The 27720-nt window shown below is 37.0% G+C and overlaps 1 protein-coding gene across 4 annotated transcripts in view; it reads left to right on the plus strand.

Moving 5' to 3' along the window:
- Positions 1-27720, plus strand: part of STRBP (spermatid perinuclear RNA binding protein) — a 143944-nt gene that overhangs the window by 88873 nt on the left and 27351 nt on the right. For all 4 annotated transcript variants that reach the window (XR_004277245.1, XM_032306363.1, XM_032306360.1 and 1 more), the window contains exons 6-13: positions 3461-3552; positions 4089-4184; positions 5264-5375; positions 6038-6135; positions 6343-6454; positions 19194-19286; positions 19703-19902; positions 25111-25269. Coding sequence is in view for 3 of the 4 variants with exons in the window: in XM_032306363.1 (XP_032162254.1) it covers positions 3461-3552; positions 4089-4184; positions 5264-5375; positions 6038-6135; positions 6343-6454; positions 19194-19286; positions 19703-19902; positions 25111-25269 (962 nt within the window). In the remaining variant the exon portion in view is untranslated. The remainder of the gene's footprint in view (positions 1-3460; positions 3553-4088; positions 4185-5263; positions 5376-6037; positions 6136-6342; positions 6455-19193; positions 19287-19702; positions 19903-25110; positions 25270-27720) is intronic.

Below are 27720 nucleotides of genomic sequence, written 5' to 3' on the forward strand. Positions count from 1 at the left end.
TTTTAGGGGTTCACAGAGAATCTGCTCAAAAGTCCCGTTTCACATACTGGTGCCAGTATGAACTTCTGGTGTGTCTTGGCCATTCACTAGCATGAGTTCTGCTAAATGGAAGTTCTCACAGTCCAGAGATCACAACTGGGATTATAACGATGCTGTAGGCTTTATTTTCCTATCTTCCCCAGCTGCTAGACCCACACTATCCAATGCAAATCTTTAGCCATTATCTTTCCAGTGGCTGGCTGCCTGCTGAAGCATTGAAGAAAAGTCATATCGAGTGGTGTTTCTACCATAAATTAGGAAAACAGTGCTCTCTGTTCTACCTAAGTGCTGCATTTACCTGTCTGCGTTATTGTGGCCTAATGTTTTGCATGGACAGTGGCTTGGTGCCTAGTATCTGCTCTTCACAAAGCCTCAAAGGAATTGAGAGAAAGGGCTGCCAGGATATCTTCAGGCTTACTAGAAAATTCTGTCAGCATGAATTCAGTGGCTCAGCTACATCCAGATTGTCAAGGAGGCCATTATGATAACCCAACTCAACTATTTTACCTTTGGAGAATCCCGGTTCCTCACAAATAACTTTCATTTAACACAGTCATGTTCTGGCTTTTCCCCACCCCATCTCTAGACTAGCAGTTTGTTAACAGAGAGCTAGCTTGCAGGTAAAGGGATTGAGAGAAACTGACCAACATTTCCTGCAGTACAGTATATTTCAGGTGGATTTCTGGTCACTGATCTAACCTCTAATCAAATAAGCAAAGTTAGGCATAGTAGACTTGTGTTCCAGTGCTTCCATTGTTCAGAATGTTTCATGTGCCTTCATGCCCTGATACCAGGTTCCTGAGCAATAAATTTTTAAAAGCTGTTTTTCTTTGCTTTTGGCATTTTTGTCACTTCTCAAGCCCCTCCCCTCAGCTGTTTCTCATCTGTTTTACTGGACACTGTAGGAAAATGAAATGGCTCACAGTTTCATTGTTTTTAATTTGAAGACTCCAAATTCAGAAAAGCTTTGCTTCTCCACAAAATTGAAACACCTTTGTTAAAGTTCACACAGAATGTTAAGCTTGAGATTTTACTATGAAAAGCAGCATTGTTTTTCCATCAAATGCCCCATAAAACTATTATTTTTATATAAAGCAAATAGGCAAGCAGGGCTTGCAAGCAAGCACTGCAGTGCCATATGAATTTATATTGTTTTAAAATAAGTAACTTTGAAGATAAAATGAGATGAGTTATTATATTTCTTCTGCTGTTTCCCACCTCATGAATATTGAAACATTCTGGATCTTTGGACTTTTTGACTACGAGAGCATGAAGAAACATGGCCATTCTGGTAGTGATGTAAAGGGAGTCCAGGGCAAGCCTTCTGTTCACTGCCTGTGCCTTTCATCTCTTTTTAGCAGAATCTATTGCCTCCAAATGTTGACTGTCTGTAACAAGATGATACCTATTTTTTTTTTTTTAATAAGAGTTTGTGATGAAAATCTGAAAGAAGTTACCTAAATATTTTTACTGTTGTCCCCCTTTAAAAATATCTGTTTTGCAGTGGGCATTATTTGCAAGCTGTGACCACTGGACAAAAATACCAGAAAGGTCAAAAAGACCTTTGGTTTGCCTTGTCTTTTCCTATGCAAATTTCCTCTGACTCACTCCTGTCTTCCATTGCTCCCTTTTCTAACACTCCTGCTAAGATGACTGAATAAAACTTATCTTGCCTTACTTTTAACTTGAAGTTTAAAGTCTCAAAAAATAAGTACATTCCATCTTTTTTCTTGAGATTACATTACTTAGCAGTCAGTCAACCTTTGTCATATCTAACTTTTAGGAGATTCTAATCATTTATAGGAGTTTGTTTTATCTGGTACATGAGCTTTACACAGATGCTTGTATTGACCATAGTTCAGCATTTTGATATAAAAACATTAAAATGAGTTAATTGTATGTTTTACGTTATTAGAAACAGAGTTAAGCAAATCCGGGAACTAGATCCTCTGTGAAGTAAATACCCATAGGATATGGCTACATATTCATAATATATTTATTTTTATAAATTATATTAATAGGGTTTTTTTGTTTTGTTTTGTTTTGTTTTGAGGGTTCACGTTTTATGAGTAAAATGGGGCAGTGAAATGAGATCCTGTGTCATGAACTTGTGGGCAGAGGTTAGAATGTGAAGCAATGCAAGTATCTGCTGTAGAGCTCACCTGGTCAGAAAATAAGTGTGTAGCACTTCAGCCTTTAGAACATTGCAGCCAGGGGAGAGAGCCACAGTTTGTTCTTTCATCGATCTGTTTTCTGTTGGGCATTATGCCTTTGGTTTCAGTTAATAGAATTCTGTCAATTAGAATATGAGGAATCCAAAAAGTGTCAGTGGTCTTGTATCCCATTTAAAAATATTTGCAGTGTATCACTTGGCCCATACAAGCATACTCCCTTCTGTGACTGTTAGGATTATACTAGGAAGAAGTATTGGATGGGCTCTCCTACATCTAAGAGTTCTTACAAGGAAATGGCGAATCTGACTTAAATGGATTAGACAAAGAATTATCCCTCAGGAAATATTTGTATGTTATACATTATAAATAATTGTACCAATTGTGCTTAAAAGCCTAGGAGTTTAGAGGAGATATAAATTTGATGATCCATACTTGGATTTAGTTTCCTGTGACATCTTCTCAGATGGGGATATTTATCATTAATCACATGTTTGAATTCTTTTACTGCTCTGGGCCATCTAATCCAACTTTAAAATGTTAAGGCAAGTCAGATAACTGGAATTAGATAGTATTCTTTGTTGCCTTTTCTTTTTTTTTTTTCAAAAGGTAGATAAAACTTGAAATATTTCAATGTACTTCATTTTTGTAGTTGTAATAATTTTGTTTTAGGAAAGAAATAATGAGAGAATTTAAGGTGACATTTGAAGAGTTCTCATCAGTGGAGCAAAGTATGAGTTTATTTAGTTGTAAAAAAATTATATTCAGTGTATTCTTAGTAAGTCTCAAGTTATTTACATGAAAGTGCCCAGTTTCTCTGAAGAACCTGACCAGCAATTTCTCTGTAAAGGAAAGTCGTTATTGCTCCTGGTCCCAGATTTGTGCTCTTTGTGCCATGCCAAAGGCAAAAGTGCTATGTACCTATTTTGTGCCTCTGTAATGTTATACACATGCTTAATAAGATCCCAGATTCTATGTAGCAGTGGTTATGTATTTGTTTACTGAATGAATGCTTTCGTGCTCCTGCCCTACTTGTGCACAGAATGGCTCTGATGACTGTTTACTTAAGGAATCATTGTGCACGTAATTTAAGAAGAAAGCAACAAAACAAAGTTAAATCATGAAATCTTCTGGGAGTCTTATTAGTTCACTCAGATGCTGCTCTTCTTTTTATTTTTACTGTTTGGTAATTTGACAGGAACCCCTTGGTCAAATTGTATCTGTCTTTCTTTATTCCATTTTCCTATTAGAAAAGGTTGCGATGAAAGATCCTCCGGACTTATTGGACAGGCAGAAATGCCTGAACGCCTTGGCGTCTCTTCGACATGCCAAATGGTTTCAGGTTGGCTTTTTGTTATTATTTTATTGTTATTGTAGCCTTGTGCAGGTTTCATTTGGAACACCTGCCGCTTAATAATGGTTTCTGTGCACGTAATGTATAAAATGGGGTGCTTTCTACCTGGTAGCATTATTGTAGGAGTAAATGAGTTAATTTAGGTAAGGTGCAGAGTATAGCTTCTACTACAGTTAATGATGTTTAATTATCATATAATCTTTTTTGGCTTAGTACTCTGAATTTCAAATGATGACATAAAATACAAATAGGGATAAGAAAAGATAAGATAGATGGTTGCCCAGAATGGGATTGCCATGAGGCTATAAAAGCTCTTTCGTAATATGCTTCCTTTACTTTAAAATCAGCCTTTCTAGACTACAGTTCTTCTGTTTTTAATAACTTAATTTTTTGGTTTGCTTGACAACTGATGACTGAGTGGCTGATTAGTATTCACTTTAAAGAACGTATCCATGATCCGTGTACTTAAAAACCAGAAGATTGGTTTTTCAACAGGGATATTGGAATCATTTTGTTTGTTTTAGGCAAGGGCAAACGGATTAAAATCATGTGTAATTGTCCTCCGCATTCTGCGTGATTTGTGCAACAGAGTTCCCACATGGGCACCATTAAAAGGATGGGTAAGTACTTACAGTTAAAAGCAAATTCTGTAGCTGTAGTTAGAGGAAATTACATGTAGAAATTACATGTTACTGTAGAATGGCTGCATTCTGAGTTAGGTGTGCATTATCTTTTCTCTAGAAAAATAAGTACATCTTTTTAATATACTTTTTTTACACATATAACCTGTCTCTTCTACCTCATCATATTCATATTGACAAAAAGGTTCTATACCTGTTAGAAGTGACTCTGTACTGATGGCTGATTACTATTCACCTACTGCCCGTGAAAGCCTCCTTGACTGGCACATTTCTCTTTCAGGGCTACTTCCATTTAAAATAAAAATTACCTGATATGCCAGGATATGGCTCCCATATCTCTTTTTCTTTCTCTTTGAGTGTAGACCCTTAAATATAAGTTTGTTTTAGTAAGTAGAGTTGGGCAAATAGCACACTTAATACAATTGTGGATGTAGTTTATAATGTATATTGCAAAACTTATTTCATTTGGAAATTATTATGCTTGGCCCAGTCAAGACCACAGTGAAGAATGTTATAAAACAAAGCTATAAAGGGTCATTTTAGATTAATCTAGCCATTATTTGGTATAGTACATGAGTTTTTAGTTTATTAGCTATAGAGATTTGGTCTTTTGTTTATTCTAATAGTACTTGGGGCAGGCTGTCTGAAGTGAAGTTGTAGGTGGTTTGAGTGCTTCCTAGGTTAAGTAGGAGATAGGTGGGTTGGGTTTGAACATTGATTAGTTATTAGCTATTACTAACTTAGATGAAAGCTTGTTAAATATTTGTTAAATTAACTAAGTGATCACAGTTTCTTAATTGATCCTTTTAGGTTAACCAGAAACAAAGTTTTGGTAACAAAATGTCCTCTGAATATGTTATCTCAAAAATGATTGATTTAAAAACTGTGGCTGGGATGAAAGTTGATAATCAAGCAGGAGAAGTTTAACTGGGCCTTAGATATTAAATTGACTTTCACCTTTTTTGGCCTCCATTGTAGATAGAAATGTCAGCTCACATTTAACTGGAATCCTTTTAACACTTGGTGCATGTACTAATTTGTAATTTAATATCTTCTAGCCACTAGAGCTTATATGTGAAAAGTCTATAGGTACTTGTAATAGACCTTTGGGCGCTGGGGAGGCCTTGAGACGAGTAATGGAGTGTTTGGCATCTGGAATACTACTTCCTGGTAAGGGTTTCAAACTCTGGAGGCAGAAGAATCAGAAACATTTCATTTTAGTTTATTTTTTTAAAATATGTGCTAAATTTGTCCTCTGCACAGGAAAATGATGTGTAGGTGGTGTTTTGCTTGGAATGTTAGCAACTAGAATGTTTGAATGTTAGAAAAGTGCTATAAAACTCCTTCAATAACTGTAATTTATGTTTTATATGTACTAACATAAAAGGTACTAATAAGATATTGTGTCTGCTATGAATTTGCTTTACCTAGAGCTCTGAATTTGACAATGTAGATGTTTGGTTAAAGTGTTTGAAGTTCATTCTGTTTGCGGTCTGGTGTTTAATTTTGAAAAATTAAATTTGGTCTTATTTTACATACATAATCCCTTTAAAGATCTGGGATGGTTCATCATGCTGTTTCTAAATTCTCAGAGTAAGACCCAATTTTGTCCTTAGATATGCAAGTGATTTCCAGTAAAATAAGGACATTTAAGTGTTAACATACTGAAAATGAGTGTCCTTTTTATTCCATTTAATTGAGCAGACTTTTAACCTAGTTCCTCAGTTTTTTTTTCTTTTTCTCACCATTCTTTTTTCTCTTTTGTGTTAGTTCATGGAATTCTAAACTCAGTTCTAAGTGGTGCTTGTGTCTTTCTTTTGCCTTTGCCAAAGGGGGTCCTGGTCTACATGATCCTTGTGAGCGAGACCCAACAGATGCTCTCAGCTATATGACCGTCCAGCAAAAGGAAGATATTACCCACAGTGCACAGGTAGAAGATGGGGCATGTCACAGTGATCTATTAGAGTGAGAGATCATAACTTTATTTTCTGAATCATTTAAACACTTTTTTCTCGGCTGTTATTAGGGCTTTTGTCATCACAAGGATAACATTTAATGAGTGTCTTTTTAGTTACATGTACTAAAGACTTTATGAATGGCCACTGAAATTTGAATAAATATAATCTTTTGTCTTTAGCATGCACTCAGACTATCAGCCTTTGGCCAGATTTATAAAGTGCTGGAGATGGACCCTCTTCCATCTAGTAAGCCTTTTCAGAAATATTCCTGGTCAGTTACTGATAAAGAAGGTGAGTGTTTTATTGGGAGTGGGTGTGGGCAGTGGTGGAAATGGTCATGGACTGCATCTGTTGTTAGAGTGGAGGGAACTTTATTATTAATCCAAGTCGTGTATTGCTTTTCTTGCGGACTTTCTTCGCTTTTCTCCCATCTAACATCTAAGAGCTTTTCTCCCATCTAACAGCTTAATACAATTTATTCTTAGTAGTGACAAACTCACTTAGCTATGTTGCCCAGATTCAGGTCTCTCCAGTTTATGTTGGTTGAAGGGGAAAAGATGAGCCATAAGCCGAGAGAAGATGTTATCATGGTCCCTGACCAGTTAGATCTTTGTCATGCTTGGAAGTGTTATGTAACTAAGAAAGAGAAAGATCTAGAAGAGGAGAAAATTATACCGGAAAATTCAGGCCTATTCCATTTGACCTAGTCTGTCTGAACTCGCAGTTTCAACAGAGTATCATAGGCCTTGGGGTCTGTATGACCTTGGTTGGTTCCAATCAAAGCTCTACTACTTACTAGGTTTAGGCCTTGAGCAATGGGTTCATCTCTCTCTGGGGATATTACCCCCACTTCATTGGCTGATGTCACATTAAAATGCCCAACTCAGTGCCTGGACTACAGTAGATACTGAGACGTGAATCACTCACCTCATTGTGCACAATACACAGCCCTCTCCCCTTCCCTTATTCTTGTTACGCTAGAAAGTGGGATGTTTAACACAAGTTACTCTTTACCTGGGACTCAGCCCATCTCCTATAGTGATATTATTCTAATAATTTTTATATGACAAAAGTAGTGCAGTGGCTTACTCTATTTAGGCAACAGAATTCTGGTGGGTTATGGGTTAAAATACTTTCCAGGGAGTCCACAAAACCAAAACTGTTTCTTGATAATACTGAGTCTTCTTCCTCTTTTTTTTTTGTCTTTTCCATTCTTTGTCTCATGAGTGTGCACAAGTTTCTAGAGGCTGCATGTGACGTGTGATAGCATTATCACTCTGGCGAATGGAATGCTTTTTTGTGTAATCCTATGTTGAAATTGTTTTAATTTTGAATATGCTAAATATTGATAGATATTACCCAAAAAACAAAGCTCTTCGAGTGTTCAGTAATTTTTTAAGAGGATAAAATGATCCTGAGATTAAGAATTTGAGAATCACTGCATAATGCTGTAAACTTCTCAGGGGTAATGAATTCTCCAGATGCTACTATGTAGCTTAAAAACCTATGCTCAGTAAGTATTTGTGGAATGAAAGCTACTTTCTTCCAGAGGGTGCTCACACAGCAGCAAAGATTTTTTTTTGGCGTGGTGGGGGGCGGGGATGGAGGTGCAAAGATTTTTTGAAAATGATACACATAGCCATGTGACATTAAGCACTGTCTGTGATTGAGTAAAATTTTCAAATATTTATAGAGATTCTTGTGATTGGTGTAGAAAATTTTGTTTGAATCATGGAGTTCATAATAGCTCTTTTGGTTTTGTGTTTTTTCTTTCATTAGATAGTAAAAATATATCTTCTGTTGCGTGGCTTAGGGTTTTTTTTGTTGTTGTTTTGTTTTAACTTTAAAGGTCTTTTTCAAAAGTTAGGAAACTGCTGATCTGTCAATTTATAGCTTAAAATAGAACCAGACTGTCAGTGTTTGTATTCAGGCAGTATCAACTACTGAATGCCATGAGCTGGGCAAGTCACTGACCACTCTTGCCTTAGCTATAGGAGGAGGGGACCATGTCCATTGCCTCCAAACTTTATGGCATTGTTCCTTATATCTTCATGTTTTTAGTACCTCGCTTCCTAACATTGGCATTTAAACTTTATTCTTGTAATTCTTGGTGATTTCACTATGCACTCAAATGATTTTTTTTTTCTAAAATTTTGACTTCTTAGTTCTCTGATTTCCTCTTCCACAAATATGCTGTCTTCTATCCTACCTCAGTTACTCATACTGTGGACATACCCTAGACCTATCGTCAGTAACTCTACCCTCTCCATAACCTTATTTTTAAAAATACCACTTCTAACTGCCTCTTGTCATCATCATTCTCTCTAGAACCCTTACTCCAGTTCTCGAGCCTTACTGCTGATTCTGTTACCTTTTCATAGTTTCTCAACTTCCTTGTGGTCCCTCTTCTGTCCCTTCTCTGCTTATATTCCCTGGTCCATCATTATGATGACTTCCTAGCACATGCGTTCACTTTCTCGATCTTCTCTTCCTGGCACAGTTCTGACTCTGGGGAAATCTAACTCTTTGCCTGGACCAGGATGTTGAACATTGTTGGAGGAAAAATACAGTCATCTTGACTTTTCCCTTTAGGTCTCAGGTGTAAATAACCTTAAGTAGACCGTTTGTGTTGTCCAGCAATCCTCCTGTAAGTTCTGGAATTCTCCAGTTTTCCTAGATAACTGTTTTACACCTTTTCTCATTCCATACTTCTCTTCCAGCACTTCACTCTCATCCGATGATCTTGTTTGCTCAAACGACTAATATATTTAGATAAGGTCCCTTGACTGTGATAGACTATCCAGGCTCTTAAGACCAATCTTTCTACTTCTCTATACGTGGACATTATTTCAGCAGTTCTCTCTTTTCTCACCAGCATCAACTCTTCCCTTTCTAGTGGATCATTCAGCATAAAAACCCGCTGTAATGCCTCCTGTTTGAAAGATGTAACTAAGGGCGCTTGAGTGGCTCAGTTGGTTAAATGTCTGCCTTCAGCTCAGGTCATGATCCCAGGGTCCTGGGATTGAGCCCTACATCAGACTCTTTGCTCAGCAGCAGTCTGCTTCTCCTTCTCCCCAGCCCCTGGCTCGTGCTCTCTACCCTGCTCCAAATAAATAAATAAAATCTTTTAAAAAATTTAAACATGAAACCAAACTCCTCCCATCCCCCCCATTTTGTAGTTTCCTCCAACCGAGTCCCATTCTCTGCTTCCCTTTATAACCAGAATTTTTGAAAAGAGTGGCGCATTCTTTCTCCTTCCCTTCACTCACTCCTTTCCTTCACTAATCAGGCTTTCTTCCTCACCACTCTATCAAAGTCTTTGTTGTGACCTTCATGTTACTGGCACTCAGCAGTTAGTTTTCAGTTCTCATCTTAGCTGACTTTTTAGCCACATTTGATGCAGATGAACACTTTTTTTCCTCCCCAATTTTGTTACGATATAGTATGTATACAGAATAGTACAAAACGTATCATTTAGAAAATAATGATTAAGGGGCATGTGGGTGGCTCAGTCTTTAAGTGTCTGCTTCAGCTCAGGTCATGATCCCAGGGAGCCCTGCATTGGGCTCCCTGCTCAGCGGGAGGCCTGCCTCTCCCTCTCCCAATCTCCCTCCCTGTATTTCCTCTCACTGTGTTGGTCTCTGTCAAATAAAGAAAATCTTTTAAAAAAAAAAAGATTAAAAAATCACATGCAGTCACCAGCCTTGTTAAGAAACAACATTGTTAGCTTCTCAGAAAGTATCTTCTTCTCTCTCTGTGTCACCTCCCTGCCCCTGAACTAGTAACCATTCCTGACTTTTTGATAATCATTTCCTTGATTTTCTTTATAGCTTTTCCACCTGTGTATGCTTTCCTAAACAGTTTGATATTGCCTACAATTTTATAGAAAGGGGCTCAAACTAAGTTTAATCTTCTGTGATTGGCTTCTTTCTCTTCCGTATTGTTTGAGATACATTCATGTTGCTGCATGGAGCTAATGTTTGTTCATTATAGTAACTGCACAGTATCCATTATGATTGTACTACAACTTATCCATCTACTTTTGCAGGACATTTGGATTCTTTTAATTTTTTGGCATCCACCTGCAATATTGCTTTGAGCATTTTTATATGTGCCTCTTGGGGTGTATATCCAGGATTTACTGTAGGCTAGCATATGTTTAATAAATAGTTATATATATATATCAGTTTATACCTTGACCAGCAGTGTGTGAAAATTCCTGGTGCCCTATATCCTCAGCAGCATTTATCATTGTCATACACTTTTTCTGACATGAAATACTACTACTCATTTGACTTCTAGGTCATTATTTTCTCTTGGTTTTTTTTTTTTTTTTTAGCCACAGAACCATTTCCTCAGCTTTGTTGGCTTTCCCCCATCTTCCTTATTTCTGAATATTTGAGTGTCGCAGAGTGCAGTCCTCAGAGTATTTATCTTTATTTACACCTGATTTTCAGGTGACCTCATCTAGTCCCTTGTCATGAAATATATATGTATCTCTACTACCAGCCGTAGCCACCAGCCTCTGACTGTAGACCCAGATATCCAGAGGCCTCTGCAGTATCTCCACATGGATGTCCAAGAGACATCTCTTAGGTGTCTAAAATCAAAATTCCTGTCCTTAACCCTGCCTCTGATCTGCTCTTTCCATAGTTATCCCTGTCCCAGTCATTAGAAACTGTGTGCTTAGGTCAGACACCTTCACCCTTGAATCCTCTTTTTCACTCTGTCCAGATCAGTGTCAAATCCTTTCTATTTTCCTATTTTCAAAATATGTCCAGAATTCAGCTGTTTCTTTAGCTCCTTCACTGCTGTCATCATCTCTTTCCGAATTATTGCAATTATCTTTCCTATCTGGTCTTCCATCTTCTGCCCTTGCCCTTGTTGTCTGTTCTCAGCAAAGCTGTAGTTTTTGGGTTTTTTTTTCCCCCTTCTTAACATTTTATCTGGAAATAATTACAGATTCACAGGAGGTTGCAGATGGTTCAGAAAGGTCACCATGTTCCCGTCACCCAGTTTCTCCCAGGTTATATCTTATGTGACTAGAGTACACTATCAAAACCAAGAAATTGATAGTGATATATTTTATGCATTTTTATCACATGTGTAGATTTGTGTAATCAGCGTCACAGTCAAGATGCAGAACTATTTCACTACCACCCAGATCTCTCTCATTTTGCTTCCTTGTAGCCACACTCAACTCCTCTCCTTCAGCTGTCCCCAAGCCCTGGAGACCATGCATTTTTCTCAATCTCTATGATTTTGTTATTTCAAAGATTTTATATAAAGGAAGTTATACCACCTGTGATCTTTTGAGAGTGCTGCATGCACACCCCCACCCCAGCCCCAGCCTAATTTCCTTGTAGTCCATCCAGGTTATTGTGTGTATCAGTTAATTCCTTTTTATTCTTCAGTAGTATTCTATGACATGGATGAGCCAGAGTTCGTTTAACCACACACCTGTTTTGGACACCTTGTTTGCATCCAGTTTTGGGCTGTTACAAATAAAGCTGCTACAAATGATCTCTTGTAGATTTTTGTGAACAGTTCACAAAAACATAATTTTTGTTTCTTAGATTGGCCAGCAGTTTTCCTTTGTTGTAATGTTTTGTCAAGTTTTGGCTCTAAGATTATGCTGGCCTATAAAGTGAACTGGGAAGTATCCATTCTTTTTCTATTCCTTGGAAGAATTTGTTGAAAATCTATGTTATTTATTCCTTAAATGTTTAGAAGAATTTATCATTTGTGAGAAGGTTTTATTTTTATTTTTTTAAAAGATTGTATTTATTTGACAGACAGAGATCACAGATAGGCAGAGAGGCAGGCAGAGAGAGAGAGGGAAGCAGGCTCCCCACTGAGCAGAGAGCCCGATGATGGGTTTGATCCCAGGACCCTGGGATCATGACCTGAGCCAAAGGCAGAGGCTTTAACCCACTGAGCCACCCATGCGCCCCTGTGGGTAGGTTTTAAATTATGCATCTAGTTTCCTTAATAAGGAAAGGGCTGTTACCTTCTTCACAGAATTTTGGTAAGTTTTGTTTTTCTAGGAATTTGTCCATTCTACCCAAATTTAAAGTTTATAATATAGTTTATATGATTTTATTTTTTTTATTGTCTGCAGTATCTTTAGTGATGTGCTCTTGTGTACATTTTATACCTCCTCTCTTTCCTGATCACACTCACTAGAGGTTTATCAGTTTTATTTAAAAAAAAAAAAAATCAACTTTGGGGATGCCTGGGTAGCTCAGTTGGTTGAGCATCTGACTCTTGGTTTGGGCTCAGGTTGTGATCTCCAGGTTGTGAGATCAAGCCCCAGTCAGGCTCTGTGCTCAACAGGGTTTCTGCTTGAGATTCTCTCCCTCTCCCTCTGTCCACCCCTCCCTCCGCCCCTCCCTCTGCTTGCACTCGTATACTCTCTCTAAAATAAATAAATAAATCTTTTTAAAATATCAGCTTTGGCTTTGTTGGTTATCTTCTGGTATATGCTTAAATTCTATTTCATTCATCTGTGCTCTTATCCTTTGATTTTCCTCACTACCTTCTTTGTTTTTTGTTTGTTTTTTTGTTTTGTTTTGTTTTCTCTAGCTTTTTGAGATAGCCGAATACATTATTAATCTCTTGGTCTTTCATTATATGTACTACTAAGGCCATAAATTTTCCATTATAAGTCCAGATTTATGTGCATTACACTCTTTTTTTTTTTTAAAGATTTATTTTAGAGTGTGTGCGAATGTAGGGGGAGGGGCAAAGGAAGGGGGGAGAGAATCTGAAGCAGACTGAGCGCAGAGCAGATGGAGGGCTTGATCTCAAGAATGAGATGTTGACCTGAGCTGAAATCAAAAGTTGGATGCTTAACTGATGGAGCCACCCAGGCACCCCATGTTACACTCATTTTTAAAAAAGATTATTTATTTATTATAATATTATTATAATAAATTATATTTATAGTTTATTATTATATAATACTATATAATTATTATAATTCTTATTATAATGTATAATTTATTATATATTTATAATTATAAATTATAATTTATTATAATATTATTTATTATTTAAAGAGAGTGAGGGCAAGAGGGAGCACAGAGGGAGAAGGAGAAGCAGACTCCCTACTGAGCATGGATCCTGATGTGGGGTTCAATGTGGGGCTCCATCCCAGGACCCCAAGATTATGACCTGAGCCAAGGGCAGATGCCCCACTGACTGAGCCATCCACATGCCCCTACACTCCTTTGACATGAGTATTTTCTTTTTTCTTTTTTTTTTTTTTTTTTTTAAAGATTTTATTTATTTATCAGAGAGAGAGAGGGGGAGAGAGCAAGCACAGGCAGACAGAATGGCAGGTAGAGGCAGAGGGAGAAGCAGGCTCCCTGCTGAGCAAGGAGCCCGATGTGGGACTCAGTCCCAGGACGCTGGGATCATGACCTGAGCCGAAGGCAGCTGCTTAACCAACTGAGCCACTCAGGCGTCCCAACATGAGTATTTTCATTCTTAGTTAAAACTATTTTTTGTTTTCCCTTGTTATCAGCTCTTTGACACATGAGCCATTTAGATGCCATCGCTTCATTTCCAGACAAATGAGGATTTTCAAGTTATCTCTTTTTGTGTACTTGCTTATTCTGCCACCTGAGAACATACTTTTTATGATTTCTGTCCTTTGATATTTCTCTCTCTCGTTTTTTTTTTAAAGATTTTACTTATTTATTAGAGCGTGCAGTAGAGGGAGAGGGAGAAGCAGGCTTCATGCCGAGCAGGGAGCCCAATGAGGGGCTCGATCTCAGGACCCTGGGATCATGGCCTAAGCCAAAGACAGATGCTTAATGACTGAGCCACCCAGGTGCCCCTAATCATTCTTCTTCATAAAGTGCGTTTTTGAGAACTCAATCATTTGGGTCCCTTTTGGGTCTGTTTCTGTTGTCTGCTCTGTCCCTTGATTTTTGATCACATTATCTTGTCTTCTCATTTACTTAGTTATTGTGAGTGCTGGAGACTTTAAATGAGCAGTTGTAGAGAATTTAAAAGCTAGAATAACGATATTTTGGAGGATTTACATTTGTTTCTGGGTGATGGCTAGTGGAATTGGTGATCCTGGATCATTTGAATGAAATTAGGGATTAAGATGGGCTTGAGTCCATGTGTGATGCAGACTATTTTCTATTTTATTTACTTCTAGTGTATGATATTGCAGAGGCCCAGTCCCCAGTGTGGGGGATTCAGCGGGCCTTCTTTGCTTGGTGAACTTCAGTTTTTGACCCCTGTGTCCTGAGTGCCTGCTGAAAGTTACTTTGTCGAGTTCATATTAGTGGCTTCTTCTGGATTTGGAGAATGCACCGAGGGGAAATACGGCCTCTAGTGCCCAGTTTCCTTTATCTTGCAGATCTTGACTGCACAGTTCTTTAGTGTCCAGGAGTAGCTTTTTTTTTCTCCTACATTTTGTAAGAATTTCTTTTTTGTTTTTCCCAGGAAGGCTTTTTTTTTTTTTAAAGATTTATTCATTTGAAAGACAGATTACAAGTAGGCAGAGAGGCAGGCAGAGAGAGAGGAGGAAGCAGGCTCCCCCCTGTGCAGAGAGCCCTATGTGGGGCTCCATCCCAGGACCCTGAGATCATGACCTGAGCTGAAGGCAGAGGCTTTAACCCACTGAGCCACCCAGGCGCCCCCCAGGAAGGCTTTTTGAATTTACTTACTTCTCATACTGGTAAGTGGAACTTAAGTATTTTGTAAAAGTTCCTTTAGTGAATTGGTGGTAGCTAGGTTGATCGTTACTGCCCCTCCTTGTCTTCTGTAATCGTCCCCTTCTTTTTTAGGCTACTCCAACCACTCAGTCCTTTATGGTATTTTTCAGTATGTTCCTATCTTAACACCTTTGTATTTGCTGTTTTCTTTGCTTGGGGTTCTTCCCCAAATTGCTGAATGGCTCACTCTGTTATTTTCAATAGGTCTTCATCAGAGGGTCACCGTATCAGTGATGAGCACTACGTACAAAATAGCAACACCTCCACCCCATCAAGTCTCATATTTTTCTCCCATTTGCTGTCCATCGTATGACATGTAGTTAGTTTCCACCTCTGTGCCTAAACTCCAGGAGACATTGTTTTGTTCTGTTACATGTCCAGCACCTAAAATTGTCCTCAGTTAGGGGCATCTAAGTGGCTTAGTCAGTTGAGTATCTGACTCTCAATTTCGACTCAGGTCATGAGGTCTGGGTCATGAGATCAAGCCCCCTTGTCAGGCTCTGCGCTGGGAGTGGAACTTGCTTAAGATTCTCTCTGCGCCCCCCCCTTCTTTAAAAAGGAAAAAAGAAAGGAAATGCTTAATTAATATTTATTGTTGAATGAATATAAGAATGAAATTATGATTAAAGCATGGGCTTCATAGGTGCTTGTGAGGATTAAATAAGTTAATCCATTTAAGTGACGACATTTACAGTTAAGGTATTAGTATTAAGCACAGTGCCAGGCATATGATAAGTTCATATATTATTTTTCTTTCTTTTTTTTTTTTTTAAATTTACTTTAATTTTTTTTTTTCCAGTGTTCCAAAATGCATTGTTTATGCACCATATCCAATGCTCCATGCAATATATGCCCTCCTTAATATCCACCACCGGGCTTACCCGTACATACTATTTTTCAAAACTGTTGCCTCTCAAATGATGACTTCTCATTTCTAGACATTATAGAGACTGAAAACTTCTTGGCTTTTTGTAAAGCAAGCCTATTTTTTTGCTCACATTACTATTATGATTTAACACCAGATTTTACAACCCTGGGGCTGGGATGGTAGAATGAAGCTTATTAATCTGTGGAACTCTCTTTATGTAGCTGCAGGATTTAGAGAATAGATCTGTGTGTTTAAGCCAGTTTGTGATTTCCAGGCAATCAGGAAGCAGCTTTTAAGTAGCTTAATGAGTAAGAGTGATCGAATAGACATCATTCCTTTTTTAACTTTTATCTCATAAGAACTCCATTCTGGGAGACTGGCATGCTCACAGTTTTATGTAACACAAGTGAAATATGATACTACGCAGTTACAAGCAAATATTGTTCTTATTGAGGAGAACATCAAGATTGATTGACCCTGAGTGATAAGTATTGACTCAAGCAAATGCTGGCTCAGTGTTTACCACAAGGGACAGTAAATCTTGATGATCAGAGAATATATAGTTAATCTCAGTATAATTACAGAGTTTCACTAGAAGTATCTGGAAATCTTGTGGAATGAATCTCTTGAGTATAACTTACCTTTTGGAAAAATCCAGCAACAAACTTTTAAGTTGAAGACACAGAGTTCTTTAAAGTCCTTACACATACTGATGAGCTTTTCCTTGATTGTTTTGAACTTCCGACAGTCAGGTTCCTCCCTTATGCCTGACAGTGTGATCAGCTAGCTGCTTTGTTCAAGAAATTGGTAATCAGTTCAGTTAGTTTTCTTTTCCACACCCATTATATCACTTATAAGTCCTCATGTTAGTTTATAAAATAAAAGAGAAGGAGAAAGTATCTTTGGTGTCCACCAAGTGTAGTGGAAATACATCTCTGTGTTTGAAGTAGGCAATGGCACAAGACTGCATGTCACACTGTTTCTTTCTTTCTTTCTTTTTTTTTTTTTTGACACTGTTTCTGATAACTTAGAAATTGTTTTAAAAGGTTGAGATGAGAGGAAAGTTGAAGATGGACTGTAAATAAAATCTTTTTTTTTGGAAGTTTTTATTTTAATTCTAGTTAGTTAATTTACAGTGTTATATTTTAGGTATAAAATATAATGATTCAGCAGTTCTGTACATTACCTGGTACTTGTCATGGCAAGTGCACTCCTTAGTCCCCTTCATCCGTTTACTCAGCCCTCACCCCACCTCCCTCTGTTAACCATCACTTTGTTCTCTATAATTAAAAGTCTGTTTCTTAATCTCTCTCTCTCTCTCTCCTTTTTCCCCTTTGCTCATTTGTTTTGTTTCTTAAATTCCATGTGTGAATGAAATCACATGGTGTTTGCTTTTTCTGACTGACTTATCGCTTAGCATTATACTTTCTAGCTCTACCCGTGTCATTGCAAATGACAAGATTTCATTCTTTTTTTTAATGACTGAATAATATTCCAGGGTGTGTGTGTATATAAAATAAAGAATGAGATATATACTGTATGTTTATCTTCACACACCACATCTTTACCCATTCATCTGTTGGTGGACACTTGGGTTGCTTCCATGTCTTTTAGCTGTTGTGAATCAGGCTGCTGTAAACATCAGGGTGCTTCTATCCCTTTGAATTAGTGTTTTTGTATTCTTTGGGTAACATGATTGCTGGATCAGAGAGTAGTTTTATATTTATAACTTTTTGAAGAACCTCCATACTGTTTTCCGTGGTGGCTGCATGAGTTTGCATTCCCACCAGTGGTGCAGAGGGTTCCTTTTTCTCCACATCCTCACCAACACTTGTTGTTTCTTGTGTTTTTTTATTTTAGCCATACTGTATGGTGGTAGCTCATCGTAGCTTTGATTTGCATTTCCCCAATGACTGGTGCTGTTGAGCGTCTTTTCATGTGTTTGTTAGCCATCTGTATGTGTTCTTTGGAGAAATGTCTTCTGTCCACTGTTGGTTTTTGTTTTTCTGTTTTTTTTATTTTTTAAGAGTAATCTCTACACCCACTGTGGTGCTTGATCTCACAGCTCTGAGACTGAGTCACATGCTCCACGGACTGAACCAATCAGGCAGCCCTGTCCATTTTTAAATTGGATTGTTTGGTTTTTGAGTGTTGAATTGTGTTAATTCTTCATATATTTTCAATACTAACCCTTTATTGGATAGGTCATTTGCAAATATCTTCTCCCATTCCATAGGTTGCCTTTTAGTTTTGTTGTTTCTTTTGCTGTGCAGAAGCTTTTTATTTTAATGTAATCCCAATAGTTCATTTTTGTTTTTGTTTCCCTTGTCTCAGGAGACATATCTAGGAGAAAGTTGCTGTGGCCAGTGTCAAAGAGGTTATTGTCTGTGTTCTCTTCTAGGGTTTTATGGTTTAAGGTCTCACATTTATGTCTTTAATCCATTTTGAATTTTGTTTTTATGTATGGTGTAAAAAAGTGGTCCAGTTTCTTTTTTTTGGTGTGGCTGTTCGGTTTTCCCAACACGATTTGTTGAAGAAACTGTCCTTTTCCCATTCTGTATTCTTTCCTGCTTTGTTGAAGATTAATTGAGCATATAGGTATAGGTTTATTTCTGGGTTTTCTTTCTATTTTGTTCCATTGATCTGTGTGTTTATTTTTGTGCCAGTACCACATTACTTTGATTATGTAAATAAAATCTTGAGTAGGATTTGAGTAGGCAGACAAAAGGATGGTTTGTAGTATGAGAATTAGAGTCCCCAAAGAATAAGATGTTAATATGTGGGCTTAAAAATTTATACAAATAATAAATTACAGACATATCTGAAAAGACATAAATAAAAATAAGTCCTTTCCCTGAGATAACTGCCTTTAACATTTTGATATATATCTTTCTAGATTTTTTCCTGTTCATGCATATACAGGTGTAAAAAAATCCAAAGATATTTGTGCAAATATTTATCAGTACATGTGAATAAATAGGAAAATAAATACTGATATAAAGGGATAGTATTAAATTATTTCATAGAGATTCATTTAAGAATTTTTGCTATTATAGGGGCGCCTGGGCGGCTCAGTGGGTTAAGCCGCTGCCTTCGGCTCAGGTCATGAACTCGGAGTCCTGGGATCGAGCCCTGCATCGGGCTCTCTGCTCAGCAGGGAGCCTGCTTCCTCCTCTCTCTCTGCCTGCCTCTCTGCCTGCTTCTCTGCCTGCTTGTGATCTCTCTCAATAAATCTCTCTCAAATAAATAAAATCTTTTAAAAAAAAAGAATTTTTGCTATTATAAAATTATATATGTGGTAATTTATCAGTGAAAATACTGTGGTGTTTGTTTATTCCTAAGATTTTCCTTCCTGAACATATTAGCTACATTTGGCAGAGTAAGTACACACATTGTTTTGACTGATAATCTCTCATAATTTTTTTAGGTGCTGGGTCTTCAGCTCTGAAGAGGCCATTTGAAGATGGATTAGGGGATGATAAAGATCCCAATAAGAAGATGAAACGAAACTTACGAAAAAGTACATAAAACCTTTCTTCTTAGAGAAGTGAAAAGATCTGTAGTCTCAGATAGAAAGATAAAAATTACAAAGTGACAAATTTAATTTGAATTGGAGTTTTAAGACTATATCTTACCTAAGAGATTGATGATTAGATAACTTTATTTTCTTTTCAGGCTTCATTGCTTCAGATATATTAGTATTGACAAACGAAAATTGATGCTATAGTAGTTCATATCACTTGTACAATGAAATGTTAGTATAATTAAAGTGATTTTACAATTACCTATGAAGTGAAAATAATTTATGTATGTGTTTTCAAATTCTTGTTTTTTAAAGCCTGGTGAATTTGTAGTGGTCACTTAGAATCTACAGATGCAAAGATTAAAATCAAAATGGTTTAATTTCTTACCTTATTTTTGTTTTGTTTTAAACAGTTCTGGATAGTAAAGCAATAGACCTTATGAACGCACTAATGAGACTAAATCAGATCAGGCCTGGGCTTCAGTATAAGCTCTTGTCTCAGTCTGGCCCTGTCCACGCCCCAGTCTTCACAATGTCTGTAGATGTGGACGGCACAACATATGAAGCCTCAGGACCATCCAAGAAAACAGCAAAACTTCATGTAGCAGTGAAGGTACAGTATTGCTTTTATTTAGCAGGATTTTGTTATCTTATGTTGTAAATAAGGTGCTTATTTTTTGAAAATAACAGAATTTTTAAAGATTTTAATGATAATGATTTGAAGATTTTTGTCACCTCTAGATTATAAAAATTTTTTTTTGGTTATGAAATAATATGTATTGATTATATAGAATTTGGGAAATGCAGAGAAAAGTAAAGACAAAAACCATGGGCCAGATCATTAATATTTACATATAGGATGTTTGTTTAGGTTGAGCTGACAGTATATATAATTTATCCTCTGATTTTTTTTTCATTTACTGTGACATCAGTGTTTTCTCATATTATTAGAATCTTCACAAATAATTTTTAATGGCTGTATGATTAACGTGATATGGATATACTATTATTTGTTTAGACATTTTACTATTCATTGAATATTTTGCTGTTTGCAGACTTTTCTGGTCATAAATAAATTTAATTATTATCTTCATGCGTTTGGTGCTTTTACTGTATTTCAGAGTATTTCTATAGGGAATACAGTCCCGGATTAAACCAGCCAATCATGGTTGTTTATAGGTTTGTAGAAAGTCCCTAAATCCTGGAATTTTTAGTATACTTGCTCTCTTACAGACAGATGTAGAAATGTCAAAGATCAATTTTAATTTAAGAAAAGTTCTGTTATGTAACAGTATAGCATAAGATAGAATTGGTCTGTTTTCATGATCATTCCATTTTATAAGGATTATTAACATAGATGTGAACATTATCCTAGATTCTAAGGATACAGTAGTGAATAAAACAAACCCCTTGGCCTCCTAGAGCCTGCATTCTAGTGTGGAAAGGATTGGAGACAGACAACAAATATGCAAATGAATAAATGATAAGGCAGGTAGTAATAAGTGCACAGTGTAGGAAAATAATAACTAATCTGTAAACATATAAAACAACATACTATTTATGTTGTATCTTGTTTATAAAAGGGGCGCTTCAAGTATGATGAAATAGTATGAGTTTAAAATGAGGCAGAAAAAATGAATCCAGGAATAAAGCTAAAAATACAGTTCAATAACTTAGCTGTAATGTATGCTGAGACTGAGTCACAAATTCAAATCTCAGTTCTCTAGGATCTGACTCAAAAAACTTGTGAAATATCCCTTCACAGTGGCATAAGAACAGACATAAGAATAGTTGATTATAGGAATCATAGTTGTTTTGGTGTAGAGGTCATGTGGGTATTCTCCTTGAGTGGGTCTTCATAAAAGAGGATTGCAGTGACATCCTTTAACATCATATGTGATGCATTGACCATTTGTGGGTTATTGCCTTTAATGTAAGCTGGTGGCCTCACATCAACTTGCAATTCAGTAAAATTTGGGAACTAAGAATAGCAGATTTTGTAATATGACAGGACTTAGATGCTATTTGTTCTCATAACTACTGTTAACATTTTAGCATGTATTTTTCCCAAGCACCCCCACCTTTTTTAATCTGCAGTTCCAAAACCCAGAATGCGCTGAAAATGAAAAATAATTTCCGAGGTTTGATGAAAACTCACTTGATGGGAAAATCTGACCTGAATTGATGTAGAACTACTTTTAGTCTTCATTATTCCATTTAGTGTGAATATTTTATATGTTCCTTTGCACAAACATGGGATAGCATCTGAACTCAATTGGGGATTCAGAAAATATATAGTAAATATTTTGTATTAGCTTTCTAAACTCTGAAAAACTATGAATTCCCAAAACAATCTGGCCCCGAGACTTTTAGATAAGGAGTGGTGGGACCTACATAGTGTGTATACAAAATATATAATTAAAACAAATATTATTTTTGTTCATCTAAGAATATGAGTTTTTTAAATAGTTATCGCAAAGTTTGTTCTCCTTTTTAGTGATGGCCTGATGTTTATTTTCAATCTACTGTAATGTAACTGATGATTTTAGATTTAGATGCTTCCAGTTGGTGCTTTATATCTTTAAATTTAAACTAGTCTAATTATCCCTTAAGATATAGTCTAGGAGCACCTGGCTGGCTCTATTGGTAGAACATGCGACTAGTGATCATGGGGTTGTGAGTTCAAGCCCCATGTTGGGTGTAGAGTTTACGTTAAAAAAACCAAGGAAACAATTAAGGATACATTCCAGAATGAAATTTCTAGATTAAGAAAAGGGCATATTTGAATGATCCATTAATTCACTAAAAAGGTATTGGGCTTTCTATTATATAGAATATTTTATATATATATATATATACACACATACACATACATACACACATACACACACATATATGTCAGGCATATATGTATATTGCCAACTTGCCATTTATATACAAGTTTCAAGCTCTCTTTTACAAATGAATTTGAGAGTGTTTTATATCTAATATGTGTTTATGAAAGTAGATCCTGCTAGATAAAAATCCTTAGATTTCTTACTACTAAGTAAGCTTGGCAGGAGTCTGTACCTGTCATGACAAATTATATCGGAGAATCAAATGAAAACAAAATACGAAAAAGTGGTTCCTGTCACAGGAGCCTGGCCAGCCAGCTGCAGACACCCTGAAGTGATGAAGATCTGTTGCCAGTCTTTGATTTCCTCTTCCAGTGTTTTTTTCCAATAGTCCCTCACAAAGAACCTAATCAGCCATATTCCATGAAAAGAATCGTAGTCATCGTGGAGAAAAGGTCAGCTAGAAGAGGGCAGGGAGTGGAGGCTCTTTGGGAGAGGTTCCTGTAGCCCTCAGCTCTCCACCATCCAGGAACTCTAGGACTTTCTTTTGAGTGGAGAGCCATAGAGTACAGTTTGTTTTCATGTGTTTTCTTTTCACTTTTGTCCTGTAGTCTTTGAGGTTATCAGCTTTCCCAGCCTTAACCACCTTCTAGGGGGGAAAAAGAGGTATTGTTAACTGATTTCCCAGTCACCTTGTTTCCAGGAATAATCTTGTGATTTTTCAGCCCAATTGATTTATTAGATTTGATTTTTTCACCAGACACGTGAAGCTCACTTAATGTATCAATTTTTTGACTTCTGTATTGATTCCAAGCAAACTTCGGTTTTAGAGGTCTGAGAACTCATTACTTTTTATTATTATTTTTTTAAACGTTTGTAGCATATACTAGCTAATAATAGAAAAATGATGTAATTTGACATTTTTTGTTAGTTGGTCAGTATTGCAAATACAGTGTATCCCTTGAGATTATCCATCAGTTTTATAAATTATAGTGTAGTGAAGTATGTTGCTACAATAACAAATAAATGAATATGATACGTGAGAAAAGCACAGGGAGAAGTGGTGTTAAGTAAGTCACCTTAAACTAATTGTAACTGTCTATGTTAAATTTGGAAAAGCTGCATGTCTTTAGTTTTTATTGGAATAAACAAATCAAATTTATTTGTGGCTCTTGACTTTTAGCCTGTATTAGCTAGTGTTCATTCCAAACTGATAACTGTTCTTTCAGAGATGGGATTTTTCAGGGAGAGCATATTTATAGGACTCATACAGTGGAGGTGTTTTCTTTATAAAATATTGATGAGGATAAGCCGAATGATACTGATATACTTGGTTTTATCGTACTACCTGAGAACTTCTAAAACTTAAAATATTGAAAAGAGGTTCTTGGCTTTCTTCCAAGTGATTACAAAGAATTGACTTACGATTTGAAATGTTCAACAGAATGCCAGAGTTTCCTTATGAATTGGGTGAATTAATTTCAAATTCTCTTGGTTCAAAGTTCTACTTATGTCCATTTTTTTACTAATGTACTATTTTATTTATATTGGCAGAATCCATTATAGAAGATGCCATTGCTTGTGAAAGTTTGGGTTGCCTGGTCTCTCATTTGTGGGACTATCATAACTGTTTTTTGAGACACTAAGTATAGTTGGAATAGTAAAGAAATATGACATTGCTTTTACACTCTAGCATGTAAAACATTAGTCAAAAGCTGAAAACAAATACAGAGATGTTTAGGAACCTATCCATATGTTTTGATATAAACCTTTAAATTAGTAACTGACAGTGCAATATTAGCCTATTTGAAAGAGGCTTTTAAAAATGCTAGAATGTATTTTCTTGTAAACCTCTAAAAAGCTGTATAACCTGGCAGGAGATACTAAAAGCCATGCTTACATGTGTGTTTGCGCATGGGCACGTGCATGCCCCCAGACACACACACACACACACACACACACACACACTCTTCAGAAAACTTTATTTAAAAAAAAATAAGAAATGCCAGGCATTAAATAGTAATATAAGAAGAATGGACATTAGGATGCCTGGGTGGCTCAAGTGGGGTAGGCCGCTGCCTTCAGCTCAGGTCATGATGTAAGGGTCCTGGGATTGAGACCTGCATCGGACTCTCTGCTCAGCAGGGAGCCTGCTTTCCCCTCTCTCTTTGTCTGCCTCTCTGCGTACTTGTGATATCTCTCTCTCTCTCTCTGCCAAATAAATAAATAAATAAATCTTTAAAAAAAAGAAGAAGAAGAAGAAGAAGAATGGACATTGGAGGAAGCCATAATGTACCTAGGCCTTGAGGGGCAGGGTTGGAAATACAAGCCTAATATTGTTCCTGCTTCACCTAGTATAGCAAATAAATATCGAGACTGAATCCTTTCTTTCAAATATTGTTTATGGTTAAAACTGAAAGCAAGGAGGTCAGTAGTAGAAAGCTTCAGATATTATATAATTAACAGGCAAACTGGTTCCAATATGAAGACTTCTTGATTCCCTTTCTGTGCTGATTTCCCCTTATGGATCGAATCATAGAATTTAGAGGTCAGCTAATCAGTCTTCCTGTTTCCCAGATTGGAAAATTAAGGACCAGAGGAGAAATGCAGGATTAGACTGCCAGGTCTTTTCCTTTATAGTCCATTGTACTTTTTCATTATGTTATTTTACTTTTCCCCTCACCTCCTTGGTTGAAAGTGGCTATTCTGTTTCTCTATCCCCAGCCTTCAAATTAAATGACCCAGTAGTAGCCTCAGGTTTGCATTTCTCTAATCCTTAACTTAAACCTTATTACTCTGAGGATGTTTTCCCATTCTCTGTGGTGAACCTTCAGTAGGTAAACTTAGTTTACAAGGATTTTGTAGGTTTAGCACCCCTCGCTCTTGCATTCAGATGTTATGGATTTGAAACTTATATTCAGTATTTCATCCCTTCTCTGTGGTTTCTGATGTTTGAGTAAAACTGAGTCTTACTGTAATTTGTACAGGTGTTACAAGCAATGGGATACCCAACGGGCTTTGACGCAGATATTGAATGTATGAGTTCCGATGAAAAATCAGATAATGAAGGCAAAAATGAAACAGTGTCTTCAAACTCAAGCAATAATACTGGAAATTCTACAACTGAAACCTCCAGTACCTTAGAGGTATATTTATATGTATTTTTTTCCTTAGAAAAAAATGGAGTGTATTTAGATTGTAGGAAATTTGAGAGATGTGGAAAAGTGTAAAGAAGAAAATCAAAAGCTTATACAGATGTAAATATTCCAGAGACAGCCATTATTAATATTTTGGTTTATTTTTATCTAGCCTTTTTTTGGGGGGGGGCAGTCATGCAGTTTTACATCTTTTTTTTTTTTTTTTTTCCACTTAACTTTAAAAAACCTGTTAACATAACTGTATAGTACACAACACATGAATGTATTTAACTAGCATTTTCCTTTTGCTGGCCATGGAAGTTCCTTCCAGTATTTATTTCACAGTTAAAATGTATCAACAATAACTAAACAGTGAAAAACCAGAAGGTCTAGCAGAGGGAATTTAGGATTATTTGAAGTTTGTGCCGAGCTCTGGGAGGCAGTGGGTCATCATGGAGCCGATCTAGCCTTGAGGAAGGCATAGCCTGATCTAGGATGTTCCTCAGACTCTGAGTAAGTTCTAACAAATGAGCTTATTGCCACAGATAATAGAATGGGGGCAGAAATCTAAGTACTGACTAGACGGCTGTTCTGGGAATTCGTGGAGCCCTTATTTACCACATTCTGCTCTAAAGTAACAGCAAGAGGTTACATTAAATTAAAAAATTTTCTTTTTCATTTGTGGGAATGAGTATTTATCAAACACTTAGTGGGCCGTAATATTTTCAGTCTATAAACCTTTTGTAGTGCCTGCTACTGCCAGATGCTGCAGAAATTGCGTCCAGAGCCTTAAAACGTTCTCAGGCTGGAAGCACAACGGAGATCTCCATAGCTAATTACAGTGTAATGTGATAAGTACTGTGACGGCAAAGTGAACATAATAATGTAGAAATCTCAAAAGAAGAATTGATCAGGAAACCCAGACACTTGTAAATCAAAGGGAGTAAAATGTGAGTGAAGTTTTAGGTGATGTGTAGGATTTTGCTATGCAGAAAAGAGGTGGAAAGAAGGCATTTGGGGTCAAAGGAATAGGAGGTCTGATGACCTGGGACTGTGAAAGTACAGGTTTGAGAGGTGCCAGGTGGGCCAGTGTGTGGGGAAAGATGGAGGCTGAGGCCTATGGAAGCCTCGTCTGACTTTTTTTTTTTTTTTTAAAGATTTTATTTATTTATTTATTCAGAGAGAGTGATCACAAGTAGGCAGAGAGGGCAGGCAGAGAGAGAGGGGGAAGCAGGCTCCCTGCTGAGCAGAGAGCCCAATGTGGGGCTCGATCCCTGGACCCTGAGATCATGTCCTGAGCAGAAGGTAGAGGCTCAACCCACTGAGCCACCCAGATGCCCTCGTCTGACTTTTCATGGGATACTGTGGAGGAGCCCTGGCACCTGGCTTTTCAGGTGGCTTTTCACCAGTCATTCACAGGTGATAGTCACAGGCAGGGCAAGGTATTTTTCTGGCAGTGTTACAAATACTTAGAGAAGAAAGAGCTCATTAATTATGAGCTGAGACTGTTAAGTTCAGGGGAATTAGGGAGAGAGAGAGAGCAGTGTAGGCGGCACTGATAGCAGCCATGTGCATGTCTGGTGCCTTTGGTAGGAATACACGTATGCTTCGTTTCTAGGTAATGTAGTAATGGCATGGAGGTTGGGGGAAAGAAACCCCTTATTCTTCATTTAAAATTAAAATATTAAAATGCAAATGTTTGTATGTCTTGACTCATTTTTATAAAAGTGATTTCAGATTTGGAAAGCAGAGAGTGATTACCATAGACCTAGTTTCACAAATTACTCATTACCTTTTAAAGATGAAGACTAGAAATTTGCTTTGAAATTTTAAAAAATGTAGATTACAATAACTCTTCAAGAAGTGAGTTTTTTTTTTTAATTGCAGAAGACCTAGGCATGTTTATTAAATTTGTCTTGCAAAGTTGTCCAGTGTTTCATTTCTACAGCATTAACCACTTATCAAATCAGCATTAGAATAGTTTAAGAGAATCTTGCTGTCCATTGGGTTTGTATACATAATAATTGTTTGGGACATTTCTTTCTTTCTTTCTTTTTTTTTTTTAAGATTTTATTTATTTATTTGGGGGGGAGAGAGATAGAGCATGGGCATGGGGGGAGGGGCAGAGGGAGAGGGAGACTTCCAGCTGAGCGGGGAGCTCCATCCCAGGACTCTGGGATCAGGACTGGAGCTGAAGGCAGCCACTTAACCACTGACTGAGCCACCCAGGTGCCCCTAGGGCATTCATTTCTTTGTACGACATTTCTTGAGCACTTGCTATGGTAGAATTAAAAACATGATCTCTGACCTCAAAAAGTGCTCAATCTTTGGGTCTCTCCTTTCTCCAAATTATAGGTGCAGTATTTTGTGGTTTGTTTTTATTTTTGGTGCTGCACTCTCTCGTCATTTGAGGCTTCACACTCTCAGATGAATTCCTTTTTTTTTTCCGTTACTCTAGTC

This window comes from Mustela erminea, chromosome 12 (assembly GCF_009829155.1).
Source record: "Mustela erminea isolate mMusErm1 chromosome 12, mMusErm1.Pri, whole genome shotgun sequence".
Classification (NCBI taxonomy): domain Eukaryota; kingdom Metazoa; phylum Chordata; class Mammalia; order Carnivora; family Mustelidae; genus Mustela; species Mustela erminea.